Genomic DNA, 11,330 nt, shown 5'->3' on the forward strand with positions numbered 1-11,330 from the left:
AAGCAAGGCAACTTGCATATATTTTCATAGATTACATAGATTGCTGATATTTCTGTTAATGGGTTAGAAAAAGAACCAAATGCATTCCAGCTGTAATCAGATGAATACATGCAATATCTATCTAGTTCATGAACTCTACTAGATTGCATTTAAAAGAAATAACTTCTAAAAATTAAAGCAGTAGCACATTGCTATAGTTATTACTTTATTTCCTTTATACTCTAAGAGCCCCTACAAAGAAACATACTAGTAAATGTTTTCTACATACCACGACTCATGAATTCTCTATTCTCCCACTGCAGTCGTAAGTACTTGAATATAAGCAGACAGTGAATATAAGAAGACCACCTCCCCCAATAATAGGATTCTATATATGAAAAATGTATATGTTTATTATAGTTTTCTAGGTATGGAATTTAAATCTTAGAGGTTTGCCTTGAATTGTTCCCCACCCACAGCAGGGAAAACAAATCTTTGGGAGTCAGATAGTTCCCTTGCCTTCTGCTGCCCAACTTATTCCCCCTGCAGCGCCTTCCCCCTCCTTACCATCAGACCCTGCTTTCCTGAGCAATGGAAATGAGGGGCAAACTTGAAAACACTGACCTTGAAATAAACATATGCAAATTATTAGATACCTACAGATTTAGTTAATCTAGAATTAATGCATTTTACTTTTTTTAAACTGCTGTAGGTTTTAGCACAGGTACTCTATAAAACATCGTTAAGCAGCACTTTTTTATTTACTTATATATAGTACAAACTATGCATAATAGTCCAAAGCAAAAAGGCTCATGATTTACCATATAGTTCATTAGGCTGGGCCCCAGCAGAGTCAACAGTGTTTCAAGCCATAGTAACCCCACAACTCAGCACTGTTTAGGGTATACTAGCTCTACACCAGATATCCCCCAGATACAAAGGATCCATATGCTAATTAACCCTCACTCATGACTCAAACTTGGTGCTTGTTACAAGCCTGATCATCCAAACATGTACATACAACATTTACACGAGATGCAGGGCAATCTTGTCCGTCTCCACCTCATGGAGGGCGGGGCCACACCAATCGCATGCGACCAGCTGAGAGAGGGAGTGACAGAGTGATTCTGGGTGAACTGTTTGGGACCCATTTGGTGATGTTTGCCAGACATTTAAGGCTGGTGAAGAAACAGGAATCAGTGGGAATCAATGGGAAAGAAAGGCACAGCTTAGCTATGGGAGTGAAGAAATCCAAATATGTTCAGTGTAGTGGTTCACCAAGACTTGAAAAAGAATCAGTGCTGAGGGAGGCTGCACACAATTGGGATTACTATATATCTTATTCAGATGGGCAGCACTAATTTATCCTTGTGATAGATGAGTATTTCCAACCTTTCCTGCCCCACAGCACACTTACCCCACCTTCTCCACCCCACGGCACACCAGCCAAACATTTGTGGGGGGGTGAGGGATGGCGAGCAGCTGAACACTGAAGGAGGTGGGGGGTGGCAAGTGGCCAAATGCTGAGGGGCAGAGGGGTCGCAAGCAACTCAACACCGGGGGGAGGGGGAGGAGATGGCAAGCAGTCGAACACTGAGCGGGGACAGATGGCGAGCAGTCAAATGCCAAGTGGGGGTGGAGGCAGGGTATTGGCAGCGATGGCGTGGGGCGGCAGTGGCATCACTGCCTGTGGCCACGGCTCCCCAAGGTTCCGCAGCACAACTGGACGTGGCTGACGAACACCAGTTGGGAAATGCGGCAATAGATTCCCATCAGATTTCTTCAATATGGGCTTGTGTTTTAGTCATGCTTGGTGTTGGCTGTATTTAATCAGCTTCACAGTTATTTTCCGTTACTGACTCCGTGCTGCTTTTGGCAGCAGTTTAACAACAGACAGTGTATTCAATGAGGTTTCTTTCTATGTGAATATAAGATGAGGGGCTTTTCTTTCTATGCTGATTGGGAGAAAAATAACCTCATTTTGTAGTTAAGTAAACATGGTATCTCTCTTCACAGAGAGCCTGAGAGTACAATTGTTTGCAGTTCACTTTCTTAAAACTTGCATAATTAAATATTAGTTTGGATTCTTTTCTCTCTTTATACATGAGCTGAAAAGATCTGTATTCTTGAAGAACATAATCATTATATTACTCATTTTCAAAGACCCCTTTCTATGTTTTGGATCCTACAGTGCTAGCCTTTGCGTACACTTATGACCCTTCCCCAAGAGCTTACAATTAATTATTTCAGGGAAAATGTACCACTTTGAACATAATTTATTTTGGCAGTTAGGTAAAAGAACTATCAGTACATTTGAGGCACACAATACTCTATTGCAAGGATTTTGCTGCTGACTCCCTGCCATGCTATATTTTGGGCTCATAGATTTCATAGATATTAGGGCTGGAAGGGACCTCAGATCATTGAGTCCAGCCCCCTGTTCAAAGGGCAGGAAGTCAGCTGGGGTCATAGGATCCCAGCAAGATAAGCATCCAATTTGCTCTTGAAAATTTGCTCCCTTTCCAAAGCCAAGTCTTGAAATACTCTGGATGCATCTACACGTATTTTACTGCAGAATAAACTAATTAGCTCTACAGTAAAATCTCAGTCTATATGTGTGCAAGCATTACAGCACAGTAGACTAATTAACTCCATTGTAGGATAGTATAGTACTGTCAAGGATGGTACTCTCTTATGGTGGCATACTTTACTATACTGAAATGCATACGTTGATGGTAACCATGGGCATATATTATGCCTGGATAGCCCTGCCTGCCAGGGGCCTGCTCTGCCTCAGCTCAAATAGCTTGTAGATGCTGGGTGCACTCGTAGATGCTGAGCCTGGGAGCAGTTGGTTCTGACATGCACTGCCCTGGAGTTAATTGTGTTGCGTTAATCTCATGCATTTTTGCACTCTTTGTGAGCCTTTTTCTTTTTTTTTTTTTTTTTAAGTATTAGGGTAACTGAAATTACAGATAGGTGCTTAGAGAGATTTTCAAAGCTCATCTGCAATCTTAAGTGCCTAAAACATAAAAAAAAAAATCTGGCTTTAGTAGACTAACCATAAGATTTTAATGTAGGAACTCCTTAATTCTAATTGCATTTCTAACAAAGACTCACTAAACCTGTTGATGATTATGAAGTAGTAATGAGTTAGGCATTATTAGGGATGGTGTATACAGCACATTGGTAAATATAATTATTTAAATTATTTGTTTTATAAGACATCAAGTGACTTAAGGAAGGGTACTTCATGACTGAAATCTCATCCAACAGCTCTCCCGACTATACAGGTGGTCCTATAAAAGATAATACAAAAAAACTTTGCTTCTCATACACTTCCCAGACCATCACGGCTAAACCACCATTCCAACCCTGCTTTATCATGCAGTTCTAATTTTTAACTATACTAATATTTGCTGATAATCAAAAAATGATTTAAAAATGTTTTTTCAGTCCATACATAAGGTTATAGTGTTAACATTCTCTTCTTCTTTGCAGCATATCATATAGATAAAGTCAAGATTAGAGGCTATTATGCTTTTAAACTGACAGAAGAAAAACTGAAACCCAGATTTGGATTCTTCACTTCTGATTCCAAGGCCAAGCCTTCTGTACAATTTTACAACCACCTGATTAGCAGCAATGGCTTTCCTGCAGAGTATTCAACCTGTGATCAAACAAATGAAAAAACACAGTGTACCTTTTGTTTATTTCTTTCACAGAAGAAGCCACTGATATTCTTTGGCTGCTGCCTTTTTTCCACACTTATTTTGCTTTTAACTATTACCATTTTTCACAAAAGAAAAAGGAAAAAACGTTATAGGCCAAAAAAATTCCAGTACGTCTGTGTTCCATTTAAAAAAAAGACACAAAACCACATTTAATTAAACTCATCACTGTTTTCTCTATAATAGAGACAGGACTCTTTTTGAGAAGCACTATGTGAGTCACTCCAGATATATGAACTAAGTAATATTCAGTGGAGGAATGGAAAATAGCACATACATTAAAAGAAAAAAAAAAAACCCTGTGCTGATGATTTTGAAATTATTTTATCTGGCTTTTGAAGCAAAGTAAATGGTCTCTCCCTGTGTGTTGGAATGATCTTTAAACCAATATGACTTGAAAAGTTATTAAGCTGTGAGAACTGATGTGCACTTTTATATAAATGTCTTTGGACTAGAACATTTTATGATGGATGCCAAGATATTTTTGTGCCATTGTTAAGTATGAATTGGCAGCTGTCTAGGTTTCCAAATGTAAGAAGTTAAAAAAAAAAATCAGATAAATTCAACACCAAAGATTAAATGTTCTGGGACAGATTTTGATCTCAGTTGCAAAGAGAAATACAAGTAACTCCCTCATTATTTCAGATACACTGCAGCTGCAACTGAGATCCATCTTGGACAGCTTATTCTAAAAATAAGGCAATAGGCTGCCTAGAAGCATCTGGGGAGAGGCATCATAATATGCAATCACTACAGGTCTTGCCCCACTTAGGTAGGAGCAAGGAAAAAAAACCCAATCATACACAGATTTTTATTATTGAAGAACATCAAGATAAGGTATGGGTGGTAAGCTATCATAGACAAATAAAATGCACACAGTTGCAAACTGTATTTATTTCCAGGAAAAAGTGCAAATTATGTGAAGCTCTAGTACTCCTAGTACATTGCTAACACAGGCCTCAGCGTTGCAAATATTGGGCAGGCCCTATTCTAAAGATATACGAGATCAATTTGTTTAGAAATTTCTATTCTCCAAAGAATTCTGTATATACGTATATTATTAAAGTGACATTTTCAGAGACTATGAAAGGCTTGTCCCTTATTTTCAATAGAACTAGCAAAGAAACATTTTGTTCCAGAAACTGAAGTGTATGGTTGGTTGTGGTATGGCTTTTATTCTCTATATAGATTATGTTCTACAGACATAATTTTCCGTAGTATTTAAACAGTGATTGAAATGGTCACCTTCCTTTTACATTTTTACTCTTTTATTTTTTTGAGATTACACATCCAAGTATTGTTTCAATACCTACAACCTCAAAGTTGGATAAGCTCAGGAACTCAGAAGAGTAGTTCTATCAAGTTGGCCTCATACTGGAGGGCTGCCTGCAGTGGTGCCCCCTAGGGATTGGAGCTTGAACCCATGCTCTTTAATATTCATTAATGACTAGGATGAAGGGGGGAAAGCTTAATGATTCAGTTTGTAGAGGATATCAAGCTGTGGGGAAACATGAGCACATTGGAGGACAGGGTCAGGATCCAGGATGACCTTGACAAGCTGGACTCATAGGTAGAACAGAATCAGATGAGGTTTAACAGGGATAAGTGCAAAGTCCTTCTGGGTAGGAAGAATCCTCACAAGTACATGATGGGTGCTGATCCACTGGTCGGCACACCCTCTGAATTGAGACCTGGGGGTCAGAGTCGAGCTGAAGAAAAACAACATAAGCCAACAGTGCAATGAGGCTGCCAGAAAGGCAAACTGAGCTCTGGTGTGCATCAGCTGATGTGTGGCTGATAGATCCAGGGAGGTGCTTCTCCCTCCACTGGTGAGGACTCAGCTGGAATACTGTGTCCAGTTCTGGGCATCATGCTTCAAGAAGGACATGGATAAGCTTAAGAGGTTACAAAGGGCCACCTGTATGATTAAGGGCATGGAGGATAGGCCCTATGAGAAGAGACTCCAGGAACTGGGCCTCTCTAGTCTGAGAAAGTGAAGGGTGAAAGGTTACTTGATAGCTACCTACAAGTACATCAGAAGTGAACACAGAGATCTAGGGGAGCAACTCTTCAGGCTATTTTTTCTGGCTGGTATAATGGCTATGGCACAAATTCAGGCCTTGGATTCTAAAACTGTTGCGATGGAAGTCACCAATAGCAGAACACTGCAGGTGGAGTGTGGTCTATTGATCAGGTCAGTCAAGTGAATAAAAGAGCAGCACTCACCCTGTTAAGCCTATCATCAGGACTCCACTTCCTTCCAAATATCCCCATCTTCCTTCCAGCGAGGGAGGGTAGAGGAAAACAAGACTCCTGATCTCCTCCTCTTTTAACCCCAGTGCTCAGTGCAGACAAGAGGTAATTTCCTCCCCAAACTGCTTCTCCAGGTGGTGAACAATTGAGACCTGTCCAGAGCTACTGCAGGGCAGTTGTATGCTCCCTCAAGACCTCTCACGAGGGGTCTGGAGACCGTTATTACCATGGACTGTGACCAAGATAAAATGGCTTCCAAGAGCTCAGAGCAGCTTTGCATTGTCTTTTACCCATCCCACTTTCCAGTTAGCTACAAGAGTACAAGGCCTTCCAGCCAATGGGAGCCAAAGTGTATCCACCAGACATATTTGATGGCTTGTGTTGCAACAAAGGCAGCAGCTCTGTCCCTGTCCAACTACCACCTTCACTATTTTGCCAGTTTGGCAAAACAATCCAATGTGAACTAGGCATTCCCATCTGGACTTGGCTACAAGACCAATTTATTTTGAAGCAAGCAGTGACAAGCTTCAATGTAACGGCTTTGATGCACACAGACAACTTTCACTTCACTATAAAATTTTTTTCTTTTATGTAAAAAGCACAAGGGTACAGCATTCCACCCTTCCTTCTCCACCCTCACCAATACAATGCATGCATGCATCCATACCATTATGTAATTCTTCCTTTTGTCTACATGCATTCATTGTTCAGCATCTAGAGATCAACTGCTAAAAATCCAGATTCTTCAACTACCTTTGTGGGATCTGCCTCTTCTCTCCATGTTCAAACTACAGCAGGATCATTGTAGGTGAGATTTTTCTGTGCATCAGTACTAACTCAAGCATAGGTTGTTTGTGACATCCCACTGCTCTAGATACCTGCAGGGTAGATAACAATAAGTAGCATGGTGTGCTACCAGCAGCTACTTGTTCTCAGTTGCATCTAAGCCTAGACAGCATCAAAGACAAGGTTAAGATCAAGGTGAGGCTTTAGGGGGGACAATTTTCTTGGAATAGCCTCGCTCTGAAGCTCTATTTCTGGCTCCTAGAAACATGAGCTATGGAAGAGTATTGTACTACAGACCTCAGCTGGTCACAATGTCATACTCATTTGGCCAAGGGATCCTTTAAATAAGAAGTATCCAACCTGAGTGCTTGGGGGCTGCAAATTCTCCAGCCACACCACGTGCCACATGCTGCTGTGCTACACTGCAAGAACCCCACTGCACTACACAGGAAGTATGAACCCACTTTACTCTAATGCCCCTGAACCACACCACAGTACACAGAGTACCTTTCCATGCCCCCCACCCTTGCCAAAGTATCTATGGGCTTCCTCAGCCCTGCTACCCCACCCTACCCTGCCCATAGGCTGAGGGTGAGAAGCATAAACTAAAAGGAAGGGAAGCCTAGGGATATGGGGGCAGCAGCAGCAACTCAAGAGTGGTGGGAAGTAGTACCTGGACTGGGACCCTTAGGTGAATTCATTAAGCACTGGAGATGCCCTGAGTGCTGCCAGTTAAAAGAGCCCTCATAGTTTTGAGGGGTAAGCTCTGAATACATGTAGCACATCAATGAGTACTTATTTTTCTGTTCAAAAAAACCACACAATCATTATTATTTGAGAACCTACACCTTCTAACCACTATTTCAAAACCAATACAGTATAGGCTCCGCCCATACGGGATGCTGTGATGGAGGTGTACACTGCTATGAATAGCTCCAAACTTTTAAGTGGGTTAGCATCAGGAACCACAGCAGAATAAATGCCTTCAGCAGGTGACAAGAGATTCCACTGTAATACCAAGCATGGCACTGGGCATCCCTATGAATGGCTCTTGAGCAGTTTTTCACTGTATTAAACAATCATAGGAAGTGGTATTTCACTCTAAAAACAGGAAGTCAAAATATGGATTATGTTTTATTTTATAAAACACAAATCATCTTGTGCAGCTTGTGTGTGTTGTTCCATTTGGAGCCACTGTCTTGCAGCAAGATGTACGGATTTTGCGGTGGCTTGTCAGGATCTACAAAGTGCAAATAAAAGAATTAACACTGTTTTAGTGGGGAGCATTAGGCAAGGCAGATGAATTAGCACTTCCAGTAGAAGTCAGGGGTAGGGGTAGAAGGAGGAAATGAACTTCTAGTCCCAAGATCAGCATCAAAAAGCAGGTCTAAATAACTATTTTTCACTATGACCAAAATGAATTCTGCCTGGTATTTAAAATTTAATTTTTAAAAATATTTTTCTCATGTTGGCGGATTCACTTAAACTTGACAATACCTAGATAAAGTCATATTATCCTTCACTTCTGAAGAATGTACTTGTAACACTGAATTTTAAAACACACTTTCAAAAACAGTAGATCACACTGATTTCAAAATCACCAAATTCAACCAAATAAGCCTGCAGCAAAATTGATGCCAATCAGATTGAAATATTTCCAAGGAACTTGTGGAACACTTAATTAAGGAGGTTCCTCCATAGTACTAAATGTTTTGGTTTAATTGTTAGACCCTGGCTCTCTTCAAGCTCCCACATGTAGTTATCTTGCGTCTGCTCTATATCTGAGGATTTTGTGGACTTGTACTAGTAGACACACTATACTAGCATAGTTTGTACTAATACCTCAGCACGTCTTACAGTAGTATAACTGGTTAGAGGGAGTACCTCTAATTATACAGACTTGGTTAAAACACAGAAAAGCTTCAGTACAGGTAAGCAGGTGATTGCAAAAAAAATAAATAAAATAAAAAATGTTATGCTGGATGCTCAAAAGCATTGCTCCATTTACCCTTCTCATGCCTTCCATCATACAGTTTACCAAAATCACAAGACAGGGTTTTTGCTTCTAGTCTACGAAAGGACACACATCCCTTACCAGAAAACCAACTGCATAAAATGGTACCAACCTACTACACGTTTATTCATCAGGCTGTTGTACTGTGCCCTTCTCGGAGACATAGATACCATCCAAGAATTTTCTGATGTCCTTGTTCTTGACTGTGGTGGCCTGCTGGATCAACGCAGCTAAGAGGAAAAAAAAGTATTGGCATTTGAGATGCAGCAAGGATACTGGACTAACATTAGTCTTTTTAATGTAGATGCCAAAATTTCAAGTGATACTTTGAAAGGACATTGGCAATCTAAAAGAACTCTGCTAGATTTGGTTTAATTAAAAAACACTGTTTTTCCATTCTAAATCTTACTTATTTTGACTACAAGCACTTGGTAGCTAGGATTGAATACTACTGCGTGCCACAACGGCCTGAAGGCATTACTGTGAAAAGCAAGCTAAGAAGGTTGAGGAGCTTCAGGTGCTATAGCTATCTGGCAGGACCCTCCTGCCAATACAAAATTTGCATTTTGTTTTTTTGCTGCTTTGGACAGGCGGAGGGGAGGAGGGAGTTCATGGAACTCTGTGTAGGGCAAGCAATGAGAAGCTGTCTCGCCCTAGACCAACGATTCCCATTCTGTGGTATGGATACCACCAGTAATATGCAGATAACTTCTCAGTGGCACACATTCACAGATTTATTATAAATTATTTTAGATGACAAAAAGTTGCTGATGATACTTAAAGGTTTTATTGTTTTAAACTGGTGGTGTGCAAGACGTCAGTTTGGGAACCACCCCCCTAGACAGCAATTTCTTTCTCTAATCGTGGTCTAAGATGCAATGGTAAACCTTGTCAGGAGGTAGACCACAAGTTAGCTCCACAACCACCTTAGCTGCCACTCCAATCTACTTCTCCTGTCAGATCTGCTGCTCTACTTTTTGCCTCCTGCCCAATCTGCCACTATGCTGCCTGTCCCCTACCCAATGTGTCACATGCCACATACAGATTGCTTATGCCATAGCACATGTGCTACAAGGTACCCCTGGTCTTAGAAGGCAAGACTTGGGCCATCAGTTTAGCTCTGTAACAGGTTCTGAGGCAAGTGTGGGAAAGAAAATATTTGCTGAATTGAAGCAGTGACCACTAAAGGAACACAACTAGTGTAGCTTACTTCTTCCCACACCTCCATAAAACTCCTCTTTGCCTACATTTCATCAAACTTTACAAACCTGAGTTGGAGACCAATTCAATATCATTCCCTTCAAGAATCAGTTCGTCCTTCTGGGCTTGAGATACTGCACAGCTAACACCTAATAGAAAGGAAAAGTACAAAAGTTGAGCATCTATAACCTGAAGAGATCCAAGGAATACCTTTATGTGCTAGCTTGTAGTCCTTAAAGGAAGACACCTCTATTTAAATCCAGAATCTTGTGCAACTTCATTCAAAGAACCAAATGTGGGCATTCTATTATCCAATTCACTTTCTGTTATTTACAGCATTCTCATATGCCACATGTCCCCCAAGTTAGACACATGCCTTGTTTTGGGAAGGTGGCATAGGTTTTTTTCCCCCCGCCCCCCAGAGTCTTCCCTGGCACAGTGTAGGCTCACCATGGCCAAACGCTCCCAGGCACAAGGCATTCCCCCTTCCAATTCCATAACTCAAGCTTTAACCTATCACAGTGGATGCCAAATTAGCAGCAGCTTTTAGCTACTGAGTTTGCAAGGAGAGTACGAGTAACCTCAGCAGCAGACTCTGCATCTCCTGCCTACACCTGGAAAGGGAAGGGAAGGAAAAAAGAAATGTAAACCCTGGCAGCCATTACAGCTTTCTTATACTTCCACTGCTGTACAGAAATCAGCTTCTTTGTCTCAAAAATCCCAAGTGTTGGATGGTTATTTTGGGGGACAGGTACATGTACTATAAAAGTCAATACAGTAAGATGAATGTAGCACCCTGAAGCCTATAATGATTTTCAGTGACAAACACCACACATAGATACAGCTGCTTTCTATTATAAGCCTGACTGGATTATACAGTGTTCACAAGTTTCAGAAGACAGTCCTATTGGTGTAGCTATGCCACAACCTGCTAGTTGAGATGCAGTACAGGCTAGAATTTTTCTAAGGAACAGTTATGCCAAACAACAGTAAACTAAAGCAACAAAATACGCTGTCTTCGTTGCTGCTTTACACCAGGGATTTTGTCAGCATGTCAGTTTCATAGTTGGTAGGGTTGGAAGAGACCTGAGCAGATCATCAAATCCAACCCCCTGCCATGGCAGAAAAAGAGTACTGGGGTCAAAGAACCATGGCAAGGTGTTCATCCAGTCTCCTTTTAAAGACCCCCAGGGTAGGCGCCAGCACCACTTCACTTGCAAGTTGGTTCCAGATCCTAGCCACCCTGACAGCAAAGTAGCACCTCCTGACATCTAGCCTGAATCTACCCTCTGCCAGCTTGTGACCATTATTTCTCATCACTCCTGGTAGTGCTTGAGGAAAAAGGGACTCTCCCAATGCCTGCCGGT

At 41.3% G+C, this 11,330-nt stretch overlaps 2 protein-coding genes across 2 annotated transcripts in view; one reads left to right on the forward strand and one right to left on the reverse strand.

Annotated features, from left to right (window-relative positions):
- The window catches only part of KLB (klotho beta), a 28,542-nt gene extending 23,873 nt beyond the window's left edge, over window positions 1–4,669 (forward strand). Inside the window, exon 5 of the mRNA XM_019552938.1 lies at window positions 3,481–4,669. Within this exon, the coding sequence (XP_019408483.1) occupies window positions 3,481–3,866 (386 nt within the window). The 3' untranslated portion in view covers window positions 3,867–4,669. The remainder of the gene's footprint in view (window positions 1–3,480) is intronic.
- A 3,195-nt stretch (window positions 4,670–7,864) lies between these two features.
- Window positions 7,865–11,330, reverse strand: part of RPL9 (ribosomal protein L9) — an 8,220-nt gene continuing 4,754 nt past the window's right edge. The window contains exons 6-8 of the mRNA XM_019552940.1: window positions 10,032–10,112; window positions 8,876–8,993; window positions 7,865–7,989 (exon numbers count right to left, since the gene is read on the reverse strand). Coding sequence (XP_019408485.1) covers window positions 8,887–8,993; window positions 10,032–10,112 — 188 coding nt within the window. The 3' untranslated portion in view covers window positions 7,865–7,989; window positions 8,876–8,886. The remainder of the gene's footprint in view (window positions 7,990–8,875; window positions 8,994–10,031; window positions 10,113–11,330) is intronic.

The sequence above is a fragment of the Crocodylus porosus genome, unplaced genomic scaffold (genome assembly GCF_001723895.1).
Source record: "Crocodylus porosus isolate Cpor-Errol unplaced genomic scaffold, CroPor_comp1, whole genome shotgun sequence".
Taxonomy (NCBI): Eukaryota; Metazoa; Chordata; order Crocodylia; family Crocodylidae; genus Crocodylus; species Crocodylus porosus.